This window comes from Chiloscyllium punctatum, chromosome 42 (genome assembly GCF_047496795.1).
Source record: "Chiloscyllium punctatum isolate Juve2018m chromosome 42, sChiPun1.3, whole genome shotgun sequence".
Taxonomy (NCBI): domain Eukaryota; kingdom Metazoa; phylum Chordata; class Chondrichthyes; order Orectolobiformes; family Hemiscylliidae; genus Chiloscyllium; species Chiloscyllium punctatum.
The window spans coordinates 16183237-16207672 of record NC_092780.1 but is presented as its reverse complement, the minus strand read 5'-3'; the positions used below and the strand labels follow the sequence as shown (position 1 = coordinate 16207672).

The 24436-nt window shown below is 40.1% G+C and overlaps 1 protein-coding gene across 1 annotated transcript in view; it reads left to right on the top strand.

Annotated features, from left to right (window-relative positions):
• LOC140465764 (inactive phospholipase C-like protein 2) overlaps positions 1–23939 on the top strand; it is a 218008-nt gene extending 194069 nt beyond the window's left edge. The window contains exons 5-6 of the mRNA XM_072561496.1: positions 7485–7594; positions 22401–23939. Coding sequence (XP_072417597.1) covers positions 7485–7594; positions 22401–22586 — 296 coding nt within the window. The 3' untranslated portion in view covers positions 22587–23939. The remainder of the gene's footprint in view (positions 1–7484; positions 7595–22400) is intronic.
• Positions 23940–24436: the final 497 nt, after the last annotated feature.

Sequence of the window (24436 nt, the reverse complement as noted above, 5' to 3'; positions counted from 1 at the left end):
GCTGTTGTTCCTGATTCAACTATGTCTTTATTGAAAGGAGCCTTATATTCATCTGACCAGTGCTTTAGCCCTGATTCAAGAACAACCAGGTCACCATCTGTAACCCACTGGCCCACTTGATTTTATTTTCATAGAATGGTTCAAAACGTGAAAGTTAGGTGTTGAATAATGCTGGAAAGCACTCCTGTGAAGTCTTGTGGGTAGTGTAACTCTATTAAAGGCACTGTATGAATGCAAGTTTTTGTTGCAATTCACTCATTTTACAAGCAGGGAAGATGATCTCTCAGCTCTAAAGTTCCCATAAGTGTCTTTCCAGGAATTCTTTCCAAATTGGATATTTTTCCACTCTGGTTCTGGTTTGTGGTCAGATTTATTAGTGGGAGGAGTTTGGTATCGCTAATAATGGAAATCATAATTTGAGCCTATTTCCTTTCAGCCTTGGAGTTCATATCCTGTTGACTTGGGACTCATTCTTTCCACACAGGATGTTCCCTTGTTGTGGTGCCAGACGACATTGTGCAGTTGGGGATGAGCACTGCAACATGGAAGAGCCCAATGACGGCACTTCTTGTTGCAGCAAGAGAGACATAATTCTCTGAATTGTCAACAAGCATCAATGAACCAGCTGTGATCACGATGGAGGCCATGTCCCACGCTGCACCCCCACCATGTTTCATTAGAATGTACTATTCAGAGGGCTGCCTCACAGAGGTCATGTCCTGTCACAATCCTTTAGCTGACTTCTATATAAAGCAGAGAGCAACAGACTTCAATTGTAGTCACAGTCTTACCTTGTTCTCTTTTCTGACACTCTCAGATTGCCTTTTGAACAGACCAATATAGTCCAATCTGTTCATGTTGAAAATCTGAAATTAAAAACAGAAAATATTGGAAATAATAAGTAGGTGTCATGGCATCTGAGGAAAGCATGGAGAGGGTGATATTTTAGTTATCCAACTTTTGTCAGCTCCTAATATACTCACTATGTATTGCCACCATTTTTGTTTTTATTTCAATATGGCAGTCATCTGTAACATATACATAGTAGCAATGTGCCTGAAACTATTATTCGAGGAAATTAAATGCCATTATACGCCTTGTACCATTTTCAAAATCACTGACCTATAGCTTAGCAGCAAATCTCATCAGTGTGTTTGGTGCAACCCAGTTCATGGAATAATGTTGTAATTTGCAGCAAAATCATTATTAGACAATTGTTGACACATTTGTTCTGATCTAATTCTCAGGATTCAGATGAGCTTCTTTGAACTTTTCCGTGTGGCTACTTAAATTATGAAATGAAATTGTCACAAATGATATTATACTTCATAACAATCATTCTGGAATGTTCAGATTATCTCGTGTTTATATAGTATGATTGTGACCTTTCGTTTAAGGGGGAGGGACCAGCCCACTGTTTGTGTTTCCTCACCTCTCTGATGATGGTAATGCCTTAAGTTGACTAAACCTTAGTCTATGGGAATCTCTCTCCAGTTTTGCACCATTTCTTAAAACCAACTTCTTCAACCAAACTTTAGGTCACCTGTACAACTATCTTTTTCTTTCGCTCAGCATCAAATCTTACTCAGTTATGTTCCTATGAAGCATCTTGGGATGCTTTCCTTTGTGAAAAGTTCTGTATAAGTGCATTATTGTTGTTAGTGATTGACTCCATGTTGGTCTTACCAATGATACCAAAGTAAAACAGCACTCTCTTCACACGAGGGTGGTGAGTGCCTGGAATGCGCTGCCAGAGGGGGTAGTAGAAGCAGACAGAATAGCAACATTCAAGAAGCACCTGGATGAATATCTGAATAGGAAGGGGATAGAGAGATATGGATCCTATAAGTGAAGACCATGGTAGTATGGAAGGGCAAACTGTGTCGGCGCTGGCTTAGAGTGCGAAAGGGCTTATTCCTGTGCTGTATCATTATGTATTCTTCGTCCTTTCTGAAAATGCACAATAGCGTCAGAAACCCAACAATTCAATCATTCCACCATGATTCAGGAGACCTTCTGGAATCCTGGTGCATCCAGAACTTTGGGATCCATGTTCCAAATGGCATATCCTAAGTCATCTTCCCTTCACTGGGATATATGCCTGTTCTTCCATTAATAGATTCTCCCAGAAAACCTTCTATAATTCTGTAGATTAGTGGTGAACTTCTCGAATAGCACCACAGACAATGATTTTTAAATGTGTCTTTCTTATCTTGTACGGAGTATGGAATATTCTTGGCAATACCAATCTTTGTGTCCCATCCCTATTTACCTTTTAACTGATTGTTTCTCTGTCCATTTTGGAAGACATTTACAGTCACGTTTGGGCTGGACTAGACAGATTTCCTTCGCTGAAGGACATTATTGAATCAGGTGGACTTTTAACAACAATTGACAATGATCATCATTAGACTAGCTTTCATAGATTTTCATTGAATTCAAATTTTACCATCTGCCATGAATGAATTCTAATTTCCCCATAAGGCTATGGCTCTGGAATATTATCCCAGTAACGAAGCCACTACACCACCATTTCCACTTTATTTTTCCTATATTTGAGAATTAAATTCCTTTGTTTTGAGAAACAATAATTACTCCAGCAGAATATTTTGTTCCCTGAAACTCTTGGTTATTTTAGATTTGCTTTCTTTCCACAATCAATATAAAGATTTTTTAAATGGAAATTTTGCCAGTAAGTCACAGCAGCAGAACACCATGGTTACTGAGTAATTATCATTTAATTCAGATATCTTAGGTCATATTGTACTTTGTACATTAAGTTGAAGAACCATCCTTTGACTAAGCAGTCAGAACAGAAATCTCTTCTCTTCGTTGAAAATAATATTAACTTCTTACAGAGAACAGTCTCAATTTATTGAAGGAGATAAAATGTCACTGTTTTATGGATAAATCCATGGTAATCTGTAAATCCTGGGTTGAATAAAGCTCTTGAATCCATCATCCAGTACATTCAATCGCTTTCAGCTGCTCCACTATATGGTATTGCTATATAATATGATCAGATTTTACTGTGTTAACAATGATGTGCCTCTCAATTCTTACCATTATTACTAGGTAAAGCTAACAGCAGCTTACAGTTAAATGGAGAAATCTAGAAGTTTGTGTCAGTGATAGTCTTTTCCTCCATGGGCTTTTTGTTTTGCAGTCTTTGCTGACAGAGTTGGCACAAAAATTACTGTGATAGCGTGTATTTGAACTATTAATCACCATTCGCACTGACAAAACGGTTATAAAATGCAAGATGTACTTGAAGAGGAACTGCAGGCTTGAAGTATACTGAGTGATCCTTACTACTGTATTTCTCCTCTGGCACTAAAAATAAATTGACAAATGTGAAGCCTCAAGCTCCCAGAAAAAGGAGAAAGTCAGGAATTGCATTGAAGAACAAAAAAAAAGGCAGAACAATTGAATGCATAAAATGGTTCACAAAAGAAGACAAGACATTTTCCCAGAAATTTAAGGGAACCATGGGTTTAGTGAGAGGGAAGAATTGAAGAAATCAGTATTCGTTTATGGGGTTAAAGGCAGATATTTCCCTATGATCTGATAATCTGCATCCCATAGTATTAAAGGAAGTAGTCTTAAAAATATTAGATGTATAGGCAGCCATCTTCCAAAATTCTATAGATTCTGGACAGTTCCTACAGATTGGAGGGTGACAAAAAAACCCAATGTGTAAGAAAAGGAAGGAGAGGTAAAATAGAACATTCCATACCTGTTAACCTAACCTCAACAATGGTGAAAAGTCATGGTAACAGAATACTTGGAAAGCAATAAGGAGTTTAGACTAAGTCAGCATGGGTTCATGAAAACAAAATCGTGCTGAACCAATCTATCAAAGCTTTTTAAGGATGTAACTGGTAGAATAGATATGAAAGAAGCAGTGGATATGGTGTACTTAGATTTCAAATAGGTTTTGATAAAATTCTAAGAGGCTAGTGGGTAAAATTAAAGCCCATAGGATTGGGAGGTAATAATATGCTGGCATAGATTGAGAATTGGTTGGCAGAGCGGAAGTCGACAGTAGGAATACATGTTTATTTTCTGGGAGGCAGGCAGTGACTAGTGGTGTACCTTAGGGACCAGTGCTTGGGCCTCAGCTTTTCACAATAAATATAAATAACTTGGATAAGGGAATCAAATGCAATATTTCCAAGTTTGCTGATGACTCAAAACTTGGTAGGGTGATGAGTTGTGAGCAGGATGCAAGGAGGCTTCGGGGTGATCAAAATGACTTGAGTGTGTGGGCAAAGGCATGATCGATGCAGTATCGATAAATGTGAAGTTATACCCTTCAGTGTGAAAAACAGAAAGTCAGAATATTATTTAAATGGTGATACATTGGGAAATGCGGATGTACAAAGGGATCTGAGTGATCTTATCCACCAGTCAATGCGACAAAAACAGGCAGGTGCAACAAGCGATTAGGAAGGCAAATGGAATATTGGCCTTGATCGCAGGATTTGAGTTGAGAAATAGAAACGCCTTACTGCACATAAACAAGGTATGGTAAGATTGGACCTGGAATATTTCACAGCTGAAAATGTGTTGCTGGAAAAGCACAGCAGGTCAGGCAGCATCCAAGGAACAGGAGAGTCAACGTTTCGGGCATAAGCCCTTCTTCAGGAATGAGGAAAGTGTGTCCAGCAGGCTAAGATAAAAGGTAGGGAGGAGGGACTTGGGGGAGGGGCATTGGAAATGTGATCGGTGGAAGGAGGTCCTTCCACCTCCTTCTACCTATCACATTTCCAACGCCCATCCCCCAAGTCCTTCCTCCCTACCTTTTATCTTAGCCTGCTGGACACACTTTCCTCATTCCTGAAGAAGGGCTTATGTCCGAAACATCGATTCTCCTGTTCCTTGGATGCTGCCTGACCTGCTGCGCTTTTCCAGCAACACATTTTCAGCTCTGATCTCCAGCATCTGCAGTCCTCACTTTCTCCTGGAATATTTCAGTTGTTGTCTCCTTACTTAATAGGAGGTCCGTTTATCTTAGAAGGTGTGAAGTGAGGTTCACTAGGCAGATACTGAAGATGTTGTACAAAGCGAGAGATTGATTCTGTATTCATTAAAGTTTAGGAGAATGAGAGGGGATCTGATTGAAACAAGTAAAATTCTAACAAGGTTGCCAGTTGCTAGCAGGATATTGGGGAGTTTGAAATCAGGGATCAGAGCCTTAATATACAGGCAGACTGAGGTGAGGAAATGTTACTCACTCAAAGGGTGGGCAACCTGTGGAATTCTCTCTCATAGAAGGCTTTAGAGACCAGGAAATGGAGTGTACTCAAGAAAGTGATTGATAAAGTTTTAGGTATTAAAGGCATCAAGGAGTATGGAGTGAAAATAGGAATATGGCATTGAGATAAAGGATCAACCATGATCATATTGAACAGTGGAGCATACTGGAACTGTCAAATACCCCTACTCTTGCTCCGACTTTACACATTTCTACAATAATTAATGGCGCATTTTAATTTTCTATGCTTGTCCTTTTTTGATGAATTTTCCTTAATTCTATTTACATAGAACAGTCTTTATTTCATGGTAGCAGGCAGCACAGAGAGTGCTGTTACGTTAATTATTTTCATGGGTTTGAGTGAGGGTTGAAGCCTTTTCCCTGGTTTCTTTTATAATCCATCCAACTCGACTTTTCAGTAAAATGCTTTCAAGAAACTATTGTTACACTTTAGCCTCCAAATAGGCGTTCTTTAAAAAGTGGGAAGAATCCGTTCTATTTTAGAAACTGAAGAAGATGGAAAACAGAATTTCCTCAGCAAAGGAATTAAGTTTGAAATAAATGTGTAGTAATTTGTGGGTTGTTTCATATCAACTCATTAATCTACGCTTGAGTTGTGTTGTTTTTTTCTCATTTGTGTGGGCATTGATTGCCTGTCCCTAGTTATCCTTGAGAAGATGGTGGTGAATTGCCTTCTTGACTCACTGCAGTCCAAAACACAGGTGCTTGAAAGATAGTCTTACAGCAGATACTTTATTTTCAGTACGGTGAAGATAATTCAGGATACTGTGCCTTCCACCAGTTAGAATTTACATTTCATGCGCAAGTTTATAAACTTACATGTAGCAGATTGCTTGGAACTGTGCGGTTATAATGTCATGGCAAGAAAGGCCAGACATCTAGGGGTTGAGTGGACGTAGAAGCAACTATGCGTCTTCTCAGCAGTCAGATTGAATGATTGTGAAATTAACAATGCAAGAGGCAGGGCAGAGTGTGATAGAAACCCAGTGTGAAATTAGGTGGAGAGTGTAAAAACCAATGTATTCAGTGGGAGAGTGCAAACATACAGAAAAGATTTTAAAGGCACCATTTTATATTGACATATTTGCAACCTACTACAATGAAACACTGACGGACTCCACACTTGCAATAGTCAGTTTTCTGTGCCAGCACCATTTCCTGAAGTTGGCATTTATCACATCTTTTTGTAAAATTAAAAGTACTTGAGTGGAATTGAACAAGGCTTGACTTTTGCAGAATGAGTTTCGATTGATTCTGCTGTGCAAGTACGGCAACTGCATTTCACTGCTGAGGCAAACAGCAACATGTTGGTTTCACAAACAGTGGGAAAGCACAACTCAAACAGCCATTTTTGATGTTTCTGTTTGAATGACTCACCTGCCTTCATGTGAAGTTGTTGTATTATTTGTGCATAAATTTTAATGAAAGATTGATGCAGCATTGTTCATGATTTAAGGATGCACCAAAGTGCTCCACCATTGAACATTGTGATGTAGGAAAACACAACAGTTGATTTGCCCACAGCAAGTCCCTATAAGTCTTCATGTCACTTTGGCAGCAATTTATGATCTGTTGCATACTCTTGTATCTTTTAAGGCCTTGGAATGGGAACACTTCCACTGTTTCCTCCAATTCTTCTCTGTCTTTGGTTCTGCCATTTTGCCTTACGCTTCAGATCTGTGCATTAAAGAAAGGACCAAACAGCTATTTATTGGGTAAAAGCACATTGGAGTCCATGCAGACCAAGAGAGTACCCAGTTCAACTACAATTAGAGTTGGACAGTAAGCTACAATAGTTCTGAATTTGGGAGGGGCAAGTTAGTAAGAAAACGTTTTTTTTTGGTCATTGTTTGTCACACTCATTTTTTCAGGTCACCTGGCAGAAAGAGCTGCTTTGATGAGCTTCTATTACCTCTCGACTTTTGCATTCCAACATGGCTCAGCAGTCTGAGAGTAATGGATCAATTTTATCTTTTGACATTTGCACATTGTGATATCAGAGAAGTAACGTTGTTTTCCTTTTTGTTTCTCATATGATCCAAAATGCTCTTCATCCTTACTTTGGTATTCTTGCAAATGTTGTGATGAGTTCAAGACGAAAGGCTTCAAAATAGCTGGTCTTCCTTCAGTAAACTCTTGCGTTCAATGTCTTAGCTTAAATGAAAACTCGATCTTATAACTAAATTTTATTCATCCAAATGCACAGGGCTGGATTTCCATGAAGATTTGCATGGAATTGGATCAAAAGAAGGTCTGAAAGGACGGAAACTCCAAAAGGCAATTGAGAGTTTTGCTTGGAATATCACAGTGTTAAAAGTAAGTACCTTCTATTATTTAGGCTGTTGCAGAGCTCCCGTAATCTTCGGATGGATTATGCAGTAACGGCCATTGTGTGTGGTTTGCGTTATTTCCTGGATTGGAATAGTATACTCCAGAAAGCCAGTTGTTTCAGGATGGAACAACATCTCTACCCACTTGTAGATTTATTTGCAAAATTACACATTGCTGGCATAAGCGTCTAAATCTAGCCAGGTTTTAATCAGTCAGTATTTACAGGGGCTCAAATTAACCCTTAAGTAAATTCCCTCCTTATCCTGTCTCTTTGTGCCTATAGGCAGACAAACATGCGTCTAGGTCTGTTTCCATATCTGTTTTTTTCTAGAACAGGTCACCAGCCTGCTGTCAGAGGCTGTAACTTAAGGGACATCAGCCCACATCAAGCATGAATGATCAGGACGCTTTTAATTGTCCACCACAAGCTTGTTGGGATTTGTAAGGTTGATGATCACCCTGTATGGCCATGTTACAAACATACCTTTCAGGGCCATCAAGCTCTGGATTGTGAGTTGAATGTAGAACTTCTGACTCAGGGTAGGGATGCTATCATTGTGTCTAAATCCTCCTGCTTCATGCCGTCACTTGTATACAAGTAAGTGTCATTGATATGATTTTGATACAAATGTGTTGAATATGTACATTTGTTAGTGGTGGCTTTGTGTGTGAAATAATGTACACACTCAATGAGGATTACAATCAGGAAGGGACAATCATCCCAGCAAAGAGATACAATGCAATTTGAAGATTATGGAAAAGTCCTGGCATTAGTGTAAAGCCACATTGTTGGAGATGTGTTCATAATTTGCTGGCTGAATAGACAGCACCTTATAAGATAATGTGGTGAGATGAACTTCTTTTTGCCATCTTTTATGTCACCAGTTTTTACAAAGGAAAGACAAGATTGTTCACCATTCAAAACAAGAGGATTTTTTTAACATGTTGTATTTTAACTCATTGATCTGTGCTGCAACACTGTTGAAACCTGTATCCATAGGAATCCTCACATTGATTTGCCTATGATTTGCACTCAGTGTACAGTGAACAATAAACTCAATGTACTCTGTCAAAAATGCTTTAACTGAATTGCTTTTCTTAAAATATAAGATGGAATAGGTTATACATATTTACTGCATTGAATGTTTTAGTTAAAGTATTTCAACAGTATGTGAACTAGTGCTTGAAAATACCATGTCAATGTAAGATACAAATGACATGATCAACAACCTCATCAAATAAAGTGTTAACTAATAGAGTCATGGAGTCATACAGCACAGAAACAGACACTTAGGGCCAACCAGTCCATACCAACCCTAATCCCAAACTAAACTAATCCCACCTGCATTTTTAAAATGTTGTTGATTTGTGATAGATTGGGACTGAAGTAACAAGTCAAATAAAATAATTTGTATTTTGTGCAAACTCTACAATAGAACAGTAATCAGTTTTTGTGTTGTATGCAATTTGAAGGAACTCAGATTCAGAAATGTTAGGTTTAAATTCTATGATGTCAATAAAGTTATTTTTAAAATATCAGCTTTAATTCCAGTGATAGGACCATAATGAATGACAGAAACATAAGGCTTCAGTAATCTGAATCATCTCACAGTCAGTTTCAGAAGTACAAGGTTCAGTGGAATATTCACTAGCTCCTTTCCAGCACTGTAAAGTTCAGCAAACAAATTTCATTGCTTTTATCTGGGTCATTCTCTGCCCCTTCCTTTACTTTAAGGATGAAGGAAAAAGTCCAAGTGAAGTTTAGTCCCTCATCATTCTGTTCCCGGCCCTATGGACCTCGTATCCCTTAATAATTCTGGATATCACAAACCTATTGATCACAGACTTGAAGATAACATCAGTGTATACTTGTGGAATGAGAATACCAAACTCTCAGCACACTTGCATGAAGAAAAGATTGTCAATTTCATTCCTGGAGGGTCTGGTTCTGACTTTTTTTTAAACTATGTTCTCTAATCCTAGAATCCCTAACTAGCAGAAATAGTTAATCTATCTTTGCTGACCCTTTAATATCATGGAAAATCAGATCAAATGACCACTTTAGAATTTCTAAATTCCAGAAAATATAATCCTAATCCATGTTATCTCTCCTGGTAATTTAATCCTTAAAGTCCAGGCACCTTTTTGGTACACTGTACTCCAGCTAAGCTATATCCTTTTAAGGTGGGATGCCCATGACTTTGTATTTAAGGCATGGGTTTGACCTCCTTGTACTCAGATCCGCTCAGCAATACACCATCAACCTTTTCTTTAGTTCTGTATTTGCATGCAACAAATAATAACTGAGTGTTTTGAGTTGTATGGATGTTCTAGAATTGTTTCTGGTGGCACCCTGATGTCACAGAATATTGTGAAATGATTTTTTCACAGGCAGTGGATGAAGTGGAGACTATTGTACCCCTTATGGGAAAAAAATTGGATAAATATTTCAAGCAGAGGGTGATGCATTAATTGTCTTCACAAAGAAGTGACACACGCAAAAATGGCGGAATGGTCTAACAGTTTTTAAAAAGTTTCTTGTGCTTCTTTATGATGAAGAGTTCCAGACAGTAGAGTACATTCAACTCAGTTAAACACTTGAACTTTTCAACCACGGTTGTTTTAACACAATGGACGTGTGTGTGTTTATGTGGGTGGCAGGGGGTGTTGTGCAGAGGCTCCTTTGTAATTAGAATTCTGCCAAAGTGGAATCCCTGAGGGGAAACTCATGACCGACCAACAGATAACTAAGAGCATTGACCATTACAGAGATTGATGCAAACTTCATAACTTACATGGTTTTTTGTAAAAAAAAACAAGTAAATTGGAGTGACTGTTCCAGACTTGTAGTTTTGTGGCCAATTTTGTACTTACTGAGATGAGGAATGTTGGTGCAGAACACTTCTGACATTTAGACACAATATCAGGCAATCCTAGGTCATGAGTGACTGTGGACTGTGTGACAAAGTACTCACCAATTTGTCTCCACCTAAGAAGATCTCTGATTGCATCTCTGCTACATTTTATCACTTTCTTCACAGGATTCAGCAGTTTTGCACTTCAGCCTTGCACTACTTTCTATTGGATTGCCAGCATTTGAATTTATTTCATACAGGATCACAGTGTCAATCAGAAAAGAAAGGATTTAGACTAGCAATCTAGATTGCATTAGAACCATAGGCTCAAGATTTGAAGGGCCTGCAGCTAACCCACTGTGTCCCATCCCTGTGTGATTTTGCATTCCCATTGCCTGCTTTAAAGCCAATTATTGCAATGAAATTGAATGACCTCAGTTATAACAGAGCAAGCAACCAGCCGGAGGTTACCCGCAGTCTCTCTACAAAGGGCATGACAACTTTGAGGTGTCTTCTTTGTCTCTGTGACAATAAGAGTCTCTGTTTAAAACAGACCTGGATGGATCATTTGCTGTAGACAATGAGGCTTTTTGTCTCATAGAATTGCTATTAATGGTAGAGAATAAGAATCTATTGATAGGATTTTGGAATGTGATCAAATCGGAAAATGTGTGAAGACTTTGGACTTGCTACAAGAGTTTTTTTTCCCCCTTTGAAACAATGATTCCCTTCAGTGGCTTACAAAGTGAATAAGTTGGAGTGCTACAGGAATAATATGAAGAGCTAGACAATTAATCAAAGAGTTTCAACATTAAAGGGCCCGAATACCAAATCGATTATTATTCTTTTAGTTGTATGATTGATTCCAGTATTGATTTCATCTAATTACTTAAATGATATTGAATGCTGAGGAACTAATTTTTGCAAGCATAACTCAATTTGGGTTTATTTTGAAGACACATTTGAAATTGATGAACTCATTGAGACAGGACCTCTTTGGTTTATGACTTTCAGTCATTTGATGAACTCTGAAATGAAAACAGAAGCAGTGAATGCAGGAAATATGAGGTTGATCAGAAAATGTAGTGGGAACTGACCAAAGTTTATGTTTCAGGTGCAGATACACTCACAACACATAAATTGGTCCCATTCTCTCCACACATGCCAGTTGAGCTGCTGAGTTCTTCCAGCATTTTCTGTTTCTGTGTCCAGTTTCTGCAGCGTTTGGACTTCTGCTGATCTTGAGAGATTAAGTCTTAAGTTAATGGCATGCTACTACCAGGGTGTTTCAGTGATTGTGGTAGATCTTGTAAATTTGCTGCCCAATGTCACTGCCCAATGTGAGAATGAGTGCACCCTCCCCTTTCTAAGGCAGCTAGGGATGGGCAAATCCATGGGTTCTCACTAGATTCATTTACAAAAAAAAAGCTGTAAAGAAAGAGTCAGTATCAGCAGCTAATTTTGAAACCACAAGGTATAGTTTCCTTTTCATCATCTGCGTGATGATCTGCTAGGGCAAATTGACACCCCATTATAGAAACCAACCAGTGTCTGAACTGTTCAAGTCGGAAAGTGAAAATGCTTCCCTACTTCCCCTTTCTCAAGCCTAAAGCAGATGGAGCAAAGATTTTACATCGTTGATCATTTTACAAAAAGTATTGACATTAGTTCTTTTATTAAGAGATTATTTTCTCTATCTTTGGGGATAATATACTTGTGATTTGCTTAATTGCATCCTTTAACAGCAGTGTTTGTGGCTTCTGTTTATCTATACCTTATTATCTCTATATCTCTATCTACCCTGTAAGAGTTTTTGTATCAAAATATGCATCTTGCTTTATCTTTATATCTGCACCTCAACCTATCAGTTCACAAGTGTAACTAACTGTTCCTGTTTATCGTTCTCAATGTAACATCTCAGAGGGTTTGTGATTGAGGGACATGAGTCTTGGGGAGGGTGAGCGGAGTGCTTCAGGTGTCACGTTTCAGAGAATCTCTGTGAACGGGGTTCCGGATTATCACAAAGCTGGAGAAAAATTAACTGTGGAATCTAACTCAGAAATAGGAGCCCATCCAAGCTGTGGGCGAGCAGCTCTTAGCTCAAACTCACTGTATTCACCAGAAAAGCTGTACTGGCTCACAGGAAAATAAATATAAACCCCGCCTGTAGCATTTCCTCATTTAGAAACACTTTTTAATAAACTGAAGGTTATTTTGCTGATCTGCCTTTATTAGAGGAAGTGTAATCTCCACTTGCTCATAGGGTAAGGGAAAAAGAAGTGAAGGGCAGGAGTTAGGGCTCGGGAAAAACTCAACCGTTGGTCGTGCACACGTCACCCATCCATGACTTTGCCTAAGACTTTTGACTTTTTATCCAGGGATTGGGGTTTGCACTGTATTTTGAGGGCTGCTATGGAAAGGGTGAGAGTTGTTGGTTTTCAATTAACCTGATTAGAAGTTCCTCTCAGTTCAGCAACTTAGCAGCTCAGGTCATTCAAAGGCCATGAAAACCTCAGCCCTCCATCTCCCTCAACGTCCCTCTAACCTTCTCAATAATCACTCATATGATCAATGGGGTTTCTATGCTATTCTATATATCCTTTATAATCACTAACACTGTGTTAACTATATGCAGTCATAGAACATAGAACATAGAAGAATACAGTGCAGTACAGGCCCTTTGGCCCTCGATGTTGCGCCGATCCAAGCCCACCTAACCTACACTAGCCCACTATCCTCCATATGCCTATCCAATGCCTGCTTAAATGCCCATAAAGAGGGAGAGTCCACCACTGCTACTGGCAGGGCATTCCATGAACTCACGACTCGCTGAGTAAAGAACCTTCCCCTAACATCTGTCCTATACCTACCACCCCTTAATTTAAAGCTATGCCCCCTTGTAATTGCTGACTCCATACGTGGAAAAAGGTTCTCACGGTCAACCCTATCTAAACCCCTTATCATCTTGTACACCTCTATCAAGTCACCCCTAAACCTTCTTTTCTCCAATGAAAACAACCCCAAGTGCCTCAGCCTTTCCTCATACGATCTTCCTACCATACCAGGCAACATCCTGGTAAACCTCCTCTGCACCCGTTCCAGTGCCTCCACATCCTTCTGATAGTATGGCGACCAAAACTGCACACAATACTCCAGATGCGGCCGCACCAGAGTCTTATACAACTGCAACATGACCTCAGGACTCCGGAACTCAATTCCTCTACCAATAAAAGCCAGTCATTTGGAGTCTTGCAGTAGCAATGGGAGTCATTTTAAATAATTGCAAAAGAAAATAAATCTTGAATTCAAACATATATTTTCTGACAAGTTAGTTAGAAGTGTCAACTCCAACGTAAATAGATCATAATCACTTAAAGAAGAAGGGCTTATGCCCAAAATGTCAATTCTCCTGCTCCTTGGATGCTGCCTGACCTGCTGTGCTTTTCCAGCAACACATTTTTCAGCATCATCAGTTAAATGCCTATTGCTTTGTAAACAAACAATAATCACATCAAAGGCATACTCTGTTACTACAACCTGTTAAATCTGTCAAATATTTGTGGATCAATAGATCATTTGTTCATCATTGATTTGTCATAAGCTTTTGAAATCCAGCCAAGCATTCTTAACAGGTACACCAATCACAACAAAAGGTTCCAGCTGTAATGCCTGAAACTGACAGATCAGCTGGTATCTCATTTTCATTTCTAAGCAGAGAATGCACAAGTCAAAAGGCAGAGCAGCTGCCAAAATTTCTTTCCACTTTTAAAAGCATGGGTTTTAACATCCAGTATTGGCAGATGATTTAAATCATGGTCCAAAAACATGACAGCAAAGGCTGACAAGATTTCTAAAACATATGTTTTTAATATGTTATGGCACTTTTTACAATTGGAAAAACATTGAAATGCATGACAGCAATTATGCAATGCTGATCAATTAAGGACCAATGCCTAAAATGAATCACTGCATTAGAAGGTATACACAATGCAGTAGAGCACATAATTGTGATATATGAAGGACCAAAACATTTCACATTTAGGTTTCAGAATTCCTGGTTCATTACACTTCCCCAGTTGTCTTAGTCTTTCCAAGGATACTCCTCTGTAGGTTTTCCAATATACTGCATCACCACACAAATTTGATCCTGACAAATCAGCATCTCTATTTCCATCTGTTGATAGAAAATATAACAACCCTGTGATTTTCTGAACAGACTTTTGTTGAGACAGAGCCCCATATCTGGCCTAAAAAACGCCATAGCCTAACTTCTTGGCCTTAGGTCATTGGCACAGGGTAGTGTGAATGCTGAGAGAATAATTATACATGGGATTGGCATGGACCAAATGGAGATTTTGGCCCCGGACTCCATTAGGCAAGTTTAGTGACTCTGCTTGTGGTTGAAAACCACATGGTGGTATTCCAGCCAATTCCCTGTCTCTGATCCCTCCCTGGTGTGATAGGTTGCAAGAAACAAAATTTTTTCACACCATCAAGTATTTCGGATCAGGAATACTGCCTGGAAATGTGGAGGAGGCAGGCTCGATGGAGGCATTAAAGAGGATATTGGATGATTATTTGGATAGAAATAGTTTGCAAAGATATTAATGGAAAAGCAGGAGATTGGCAGCAGGAAATGACATACGTTTGAAGGGCTGGCGCAGTCACAATGGACAGAATGGCCACCTGCGCCATAATGATTCGGTGTTTCAGGAACTTAACCGCATTTTTCTTATTTGAGTGGATCTCAGAAAGTTGCCTCTCAATCCATATCCATGTGGCCACAAGATCTGATTGAGGGGAAATTGTTGGCAATGTTTAATAATTGGAGAGCTGTCTGAACTGTCTGTGAGTTTGGAAGGATGTGTGGCGAAATAGTACTTGCTTCACACCAGAACAGAGCTGAATTAACAGCATGCGCATGTCCCTGAGGGATGGGAGTTGACTGTTTGCTTACAGCTTTCAAAAACCTTTATATTAAAATGGTAGGCAACAGTATTGGTGATTAATAGATATTTAAAGCAATCAATAGCATTTTATGTCTGGGGCAAACAGCTTTATGAATTTACTGTTAATTAGGGATTTCTTCATGACACAGCCTTCAGATTGCATCATTCCAGTTCCCAAGGTACTGGAGAGCATCCACCTTCCATAGTTTTCCTGAAATTTGGGTTTAACTGAGGCAAATCATGGAATGAATGTGCGCATATGTGGATCTTTGTGGATAGTGGACTGTATTCAGCCCTGCCCTTAGTTTTCCTCTTGAGTAAAAAAGCCTGAGGAATGTTTTCCTTTACAAAAAGAAACAGTGTCATTCTAACTGTACAACAGGGGTTCAGTTATTACTGTGTTTCCCTAAGCAAGAATATGCTGTGACAGAACTCTAAAACTTCCAAATGCAGAGAACTTTGAAAGGGAAGATGGGCGTGCAGGTTTGGATGTTTAGACTTTGTGTGTGGTGCCGCTCTGTGGTGACTTTGAAGCATGACACACCATAACTCTCCTGTCTACTTGATCAGTTTGCCTCCAAAAGTCCCTGAGCTAACACTACCACAGAGGGTAAAAACAATGACTGCAGATGCTGGAAACCAGATTCTGGATTAGTGGTGCTGGAAGAGCACAGCAGTTCAGGCAGCATCCAAGTAGCTTCGAAATCGACGTTTCGGGCAAAAGCCCTTCAATTTCCCCTCAATCAGATCTTGTGGCCACATGGATATGGATTGAGAGGCAACTTTCTGAGATCCACTCAAATAAGAAAAATGCGGTTAAGTTCCTGAAACACCGAATCATTATGGCGCAGGTGGCCATTCTGTCCATTGTGACTGCGCTAGCCCTTCAAACGTATGTCATTTCCTGCTGCCAATCTTCTGCTTTTCCATTAATTCCTGATGAAGGGCTTTTGCCCGAAACGTCGATTTCGAAGCTACTTGGATGCTGCCTGAACTGCTGTGCTCTTCCAGCACCACTAATCCAGAAACTACCACAGAGGGAACTATTTTAATAGGATAGAGTGATCAGAACAAAATGCGAGTCAATGAGATTGCTGGGCAGGTGCAGCTCCCAGTGTGTGTTTGCCTGCTGGGGATCGCTTTCCCTTCAACCCTCTTGTTAATAGCACCCAAAATAAATGCTGTCCCACAGACGATTGCTTGTTTATTCTATGCTGAAACTCTTTATCCACAACTATCTCATTCCTAATTGCCCTTGGGAGTGTGGTGGTGAACTGCTGTAGAGCTGGGTAGCTGGCTGGACTTTTTCAGAGGGCAGTTGGAATTGAGGGTTTGGACTGGGTCAAGACAACAGATTTTAAAGTATGTTAATGAACCAGATGGGCTTTTGCAACAAACTGGTAGCATTGTGGTCGCTTTGTCAACACTATCAGATGGTTAGCACTGCTGCCTCACACCACCAGGGAGTCAGGTTTGATTCCAGCCTCAAGTGTCTGTCTATGTGCAGTTTGCATATTCTCCCCGTGTCTTGTGAGTTTACTGCAGATGCTCTGGTTTCCTCCCATAGTCCAAAGATGTGTAGTTTAGGTGGATTGGCCATGCTAAGTTGCCCCATAGTGTCCAGGGATGTGCATACTAGGGGGACTATACATGGGGTACGGTAGGGGGATGGATCTGGGTGGGATGCTGTTTGGAGGGGTGGCATGGACTCAGTATCCTACTTCCATTCTGTAGGGATTCTATGATTTTTTTTCCCCAAACATATTTAATTAACTGTTAGTAAATTCCCCAGCTGCCGTGGTGGGATTTGAACTCTTTTTATTTTGCTCAGGATCATTAGACGATGTCCCTTGACTACTCATTCATGCTGTCTTTCTGCCTTTAGAGATGCGAGAAGCAGACAAAGTACATTTTTATTTCTGTAGCTTATTCTTCCTGGAACAGGTCACAAGCCTGAAGCCAGAGGCTGTAGCTGGAGGGGCACCATTCCACATCAAGTGTGGCCGTCCAGATGACTCTCCCCATCATACTGCCCTCTAAAGGCAAATTGGAAAGATCCAAAGATTGGTAGTTAATCTTCCCTGACCACCAAGTCCTGAGTTTCTAACTCAACTAATACATGTATGCATGCATGACACTATAACTCCTCCATTTACAATTATAGTTCATTAACATGATTACTGTGCAACCCATAATTGGGGTGGATTCAGTCCACCTCTGGTTGGTGATGGCCCCATTGGAACTCCTTCCCTAATGGAACCGTGGGTCTACCTGCACCAAATGGACAGCAGTGGTTCAAGAAAGCAACTGTCTACTCCCTTCTCAAGGGTAATTAGGGATGGGTCATGAATGCTGGGGTCCAGCCAGCAGTGCTCACATCCCATGAATAGATTAAAGAAAATTGAGCAGATAGGTATTGTGTCACAGCACTGTAGTTGTATTTGCCTGCTCATTCCCTCTCTTTCTCTTAGTCACCACCTGCTGGGGGAGTTGCGGAAGATGGGCGGGTTATTGGGTATTGACAGTGAGGGGACGAGGGCAAATGTGTTACAGAGGCAGATTATAAGAGGACCGAATGAGAAAATGAGAGATGCAATTTAATTGATATAGTATTGTGATATAGCTAGGTTTTGTGATGATTAGTGGAGTTACAATTAATTGATATAGTATTGTGATATAGCGAGGTTTTGTGATCATTAGTGGAGATTCGTAAATCTGTGGTGAAAATGGTAAGAAACCTGCCTTTATTACAAGAGGATTGTAATCTTGGAGCAAAGGTACCTTACTGCCATTACAAAGCACCTCAGTGAAACCACACCGAGGGTATTGTGTGCAGTGTTTGTCTCCTTGCCTACAGAAAGATATAGAGGGATTACAATTGAAAGTTCAGCAACCTAATTTTGAGGTGGAGCGATTGTCACAAGGAAAGATTAAATAGACTCTTGCTGTATTCGTTGAAGTTTAGAAGAATGAGAGGTGATCTCACTCAGGAATGAAAAACATTCTTGCAGTCTTTGACAGGGGAGGTTGTTTCCTTTGGCTGGGATTTTGAGAGTCAGGGAACACAGTGTCAGAATAATGGGCAGGCTGTTCAGGACTGAGATGAAGAGGAACATCATCAATAAGAAGGTGGTGATTCTTTGGCATTTTTAGCCACAGAAAGGTATGGAGGCTCAATCATTGTATGTGTTCAAGACAGAAATCAATAGATTTCTTTATGCTTTTACATGAAAAGGCTAGGAGGATATCTAGTATTGAAGTAGAAGATCAGCCATGGTCTCATTGGATAGCAGAGGGCTAAATGGCCTATCCCTGCTCCTGTTTCCTATGTTCTTTGGAAATGCTTAAATTACAGTACAAAAGTATGACCAGCTGTTCATGTCACCTTGATAAATGAATGCAAATAGAAGAATAATCTTTGTGGGTTACAGTTGGGTATTATCCAGCGAAATTCAAACTACTTTGTAAGATCCTTTCCAGGGAGTTCTGGTTGTGCAGCTGTGTCCTGCCTGAGGTCACTGTCCTTTGCTTCCCAGTGGTGTGCGCGATTACAGTGTTACCTTGCTGAAGACAATGATTAATATGGTGGCTCCATGTGTGCTGATAGCAGGTTGAAGGCTCTCGCAGAATGTGCAGTGGGTCAGAACGGTCCGACCACCGCTCCACAACCCATTCATCACTTCGGCACGCTTTATTGCCACAGTGACAATCACAGCCACGCACGATCATACCCTCACCTGGTGAGCATTCGATTGTGGGTAATTTCATGGGTCAGTAGACAAGTAGTGACGTCCAGGACCATAAGATGAATTCCTTCTGTCCGGTAGCTCATGGTAATTGAAACTAACTGGAACCCTTCTAACTACTGCCCTGACTTGATCTATTGCTAATAAAGATTAGGCATCAAATTCCAGGAACACTTAGGACCATAAGATGCAGGAGCAGAAGCAGGCCATATGGCGATAGAATCTACTCTGCCATTCAGTGAGCTCATGATCATTCTCGACTCCACTTCCCTGCCTATTCCCAATAACCCTCGATTCCCATACTGATTAAAAAGCTGTCTGTCTCAATCTTGAATATACTTAATGAACCAACCTCTATAGCCTTCAGCAGTAAAGAATCACACAAATTCACTACCATCTGAAAGAAAAAATTCCTTAAGAGGGCAGCTCCTTATTTTGTGATTATGCCTTGTGGTCCTAGACCCTCCCTCAAGGAGTTGTAGACAAGGTAAAATTCAAGATCAGTGAGGTAATGTGACACTTAAGAACTAAAGGTCATCATTAGACAGGAAGGAGGAGGCCTGTCGCCAAGATGACACATGACACAAACAAACACGCAAACACTCACACAAACATACATACACAAATATACATACATACACAAACACAAACATACACGCAAACACTCACACAAACGTACATACACAAACATACATGCAAACACTCACACAAACATACATACACAAACATACATACATACACAAACACAAACAAACACGCAAACACTCACACAAACGTACATACACAAACATACACGCAAACACTCACACAAACATACATGCAAACACACACAAACATGCAAACACTCACACAAACATACATGCACAAACACACAAACATACACAAACACACACACAAACATACATACACAAACACTCACACAAACATACATACACAAACATACATACTTACACAAACACAAACATACACGCAAACACTCACACAAACATACACGCAAACACACACAAACACGCACACTCACACAAACATACATACACAAACACACACACAAACACTCACGCAAACATACATACACAAACATACACACAAACACTCACACAAACATACATACACAAACTCTCACACAGACATACATGCACAAACACACACACAACCCCCAACCTTTCCAAATTTAATCTGTCAAGTGCCCCACATATCTCGTCTATGTCATTCAGTACCAAACAAGCTTGAATTTTGTTTTCCCTTTATGGAAATTGATGACGAGCAGGTTAATGCAAAGGGCATGTGTGACATTAAACCTCTGATCTTACAGTACATACTGCATGAGAGCAGTGTCCTATCAAGGTTGAAATTTACTAACTTGCTGTAAATGCCTTAACCCTCCCATAGTTGTCAGGTGCTGAAAATATATTGTAAGTTTGCAACTTTGAAGTGAGGATGTGATGACATGTGTAAAAATAGTCACAAAATGAACTCCTTCCTGCTTCAAGGACAAGGTAAAATTCAAGATCAGTGAGGTAATGTGACACTCAAGGACTAAAGGTCATCATTGGAGAGGACAGAGGAGGCCTGTCGCCAGGATGACATGTGCACACACACACACGCAAACATTTACGCAAACACACAATCACACAGACACAACCACAAACACACATACACAAACACACATGCAAATACTCACACAAACACACATACTCACAAACACTCACACACAACCACATAAGCAAACACATATTTTGATTCTGACCTCCTGCCTGCACACTAAAATTAGGGAGGATGTGGGAAGCATGGTTCCTTGGTTGTTTCCTGTGCTCTAACTCCCTGTTTAAAGTAGCAAGAGGAAACCTCAGTGCTTAAGATGAGCCAGGTGATAAAATATTGCAAACGAAGATTAATTTCAATATAGAATAAAACCAAGTCATTAAACATACAGTGCTGCAATAAATACAACAAGAACAGGTCAGTTGGCAGCAATGAAATAGCATGGTGGTCTTAGAGACAGACATCATAGATGGTGGCATCGTGGTAACATTATTGACTAGTGACCCAGAACCTCAGGCTAATGTTCTGGCAGTTGATGAAATTTGAATCTGATGAAAATCTGGAGTAAAACGCTAGTCCAGTAGTGGCTAGTATTAGCTACATTAATAGTAGCCATATAACTATTGTTGTAGAAACCAATCTGTATCACTTTCTTTCCTGTTATGGAAGGAAATCTCTCATTCTTACCTGGTGTAAACTATGTTTGACTCCAAACCTGCAGTAATATGGCTGCCTCTTATCTCCTAGTTAGGGAATAAGTGCTGGCCTGGCCAGCGACACCCATATCCCATGGAATGAACAGAACAAATCTAGCTGTTTATTCTCCTTATCATCAAGCCACCCCTTCACCCATGATCCATGTTTCTGACCACGTCCAGATTGGGACAATTGGAGGACCGCCCACCAACAGGCAGATGAGTTTTCTTGCTATCCAGTCAAGAAACTAATGACCTATCTTGCCCACTGGAGAGACAGGTAATTGGGGTGGTGTCAAATAGAGGCCCTTAAGTGGCCATTAATTGACCATTTGAAAACTTTAATTGACACCATTTGATTGCTGGCAAGTCTAGGTAATCGCCTATGGGTCTTGTCACCCAGTGTTTAATTGCAGGGGTGACAAGGGGGAGGTCAGTTTTTGACCGTGGCCAATTATTCCTGCTTCTCACCATTTCCAACCAGGGGTGATGGGGAGGGAGCATTCCACGCAAAAAGTCATTATGATGCAGTGGGCCATTCATCTATTCCATGACAGCGCTCTCTAGAGCAGTCAGATTATTCTCATTTCCCTGCTCTATCACTGTGTCCTTGAAAATGTATTTCCTTCAAGCATCCATTCCATTTCCTTTTGAAATTATTTCTCATTTCAATTTCTACCTAGCAGTGCATTCCGGGTCATTACCATTTGAATAATAAAATAAAAATAAAATACTACATAAAATGTTTCGAGACCAATATGACTTCTTCAGAACTTTTTCAATTCTGAGGAAGTCATATTTGACTCAAAGTTAACTCTGTTTTTCTCTCTCTACAGATGCTTCAAGACCTGCTGAGTCTCTCCAACAATTTCTGTTTCAGTAATGCTTGATTAGTCCTGGGTATTAGTTACACTGTGCATTGACTCTGCTGTGGCAAATGGGAGGGATATTAACAGAGCTGGTACTTTGTGTGAGTAACCACTATGTGTTTTTGTCTAATTCAGGGTCAAGCAGATCTCCTGAAGCATGCAAAAAACGAGGCGTTGGATAACCTGAGACAGATCCACTATGCAGCACAGTCTTGTGGCATCAGTAAGAATGGCTCAATGTCTCCAGACCTGTTCAGAACAAAGGGGATTCTGGAGAGCATTCCTGAAAGTGAAAATACAAGTGACAATGGGTCTTGCTGACCCCAACGGACATGGAAATGATAGGAAATTGTAAATAATACACACTCTCACGTTCACATTCTTGCTTGAGTCCTCTCAGCCACTGACAGGTGATTTTGTTAGACATGTATTGGATTTGACAGTAGCCTTAATAACATTTCATCCTTGACACAAGGTCATGTACTCTGCAGTGGTACTGCTTTTGGGAGTCACCACGACTCAGTGCTTGAGAGCAGTGCTAGTCTCCTAGTTGTATCAATGACAGCACACCCAAGTCAATGTGTGACTCCCCAAGTTGCTCTCGGCGTAGTTATAATGGCAGGACTTGAATATAAGCCTGTAGTTCCTTCCACATGCAGTGAGCTCTTAATCCTAATTGTGCCACTGTGGACACTGGCTAAATGGAAGCTAGCTCTTTCTGTATAGAAACCAAGGGGAAACAAAAGTCCATAGCATCAATAAATGTCAATGTTGAATAGTTGCATTTTAGTGAAATACTGTTACGTGGAAGCCGGGGTACTGTCTCTGGATGGAGACTTAGTGACAGATGGAGCAGCAGGTCTGCTGGAGGTCAAAGGCCCCATTATATTCTGGATACTTTCCAGGTATATTTCAGTAAGCAGGTATGATTGAGAAATCTTATGTTATCATGTTACGTTTTCAGCTATTGACTCGGGATGGGTGACAATCTAGCCCAAACGATGTAACAAAATGGATCTGGAAGCTTTATTGTAAGTCAACCATGTGTGCCACATTCCCACCAATGTTTATCTCAGTTTGAATCTGAGATTGGAAATCGAGCTCCTTTTTTATCACCAGCAATGCAAAGCAATCATTATTTCAGTGGAGAGGAACAATGCGTGCCTCCACTGTAAATCAGTCACTGTGCTCCCATTTCAGTTTCACTTCAAAGGCACTCGTCAGATCCAAATCACTGTCTCAATTCCGGTTATTGTGACTAGACAGTTATAAGGAATCTCATTTCCACCCACCCAGTAATGTGCATCTGTGTAATAAAGCCATGCAAAATAATATTTATGTTTCTCATTCTGAATTTTGACATAAATGCTTTCTGAAATCTTGTTTGCCTGTTTACTTCAGCTGCTGAGCAGGAGTGAATGAAAGTCATTTACCACCTAAGCAGGAGTCATTTCAGTCACGTTAATAGTCATGACCGTTAAAACTAATGAACTACAATGCTGGTAGATACCTCTGGACTTGACACAGCAGTAGCATTTGACCACCCATGTATAAAGAAGATGGGCAGAAGAATTTTATTTTAGTATTTTAGTTTTTTGTTGAGTTTTCCAGTGATGTCATTATGCTGCTATTAAAGATAAAGCATTATAAATAAAGTAACTGTTCTTCCAGCTATATGGAGTGTAATACTTGGCACAATTCAGCGCGAACAGAAGGAATTGGTTGAAAATGAGTGATTGCCATGCATTCACTGATGCAGCCAACTGTGCTGTGATTAAAAGTGATTTTTTTCTCTAATGGAATAGAAATTACAGGTTACAAAATGCCAGCCATGTGAGAAATCTTTAGAATTTTTGAGTGAATAAACATCTTTGCCCAACATGACAAGAATGTGTAACTCACTCCCATTGGTTGAAGTGAATTGTATATCAGCATCTAAGGGGATTCTAGACAAGCATGCAAGGGAAAAGGGAGGGTTTTTGTGGTGCAGTAGTAGTGAATGTATTTCTGAGCTAGAAGATCCATGTTCAAGCCTCACTTGTCCCAGAGGTATATCACAGCATGTTCAAACAGGTTGATTAAACTATGGGGGAAAAGAGAATGGGAGTCATGATGGTAGATTTAGATTGAAAGGATGGGAGAGGACACAAGACTGGTTATGCTGAGTGCTC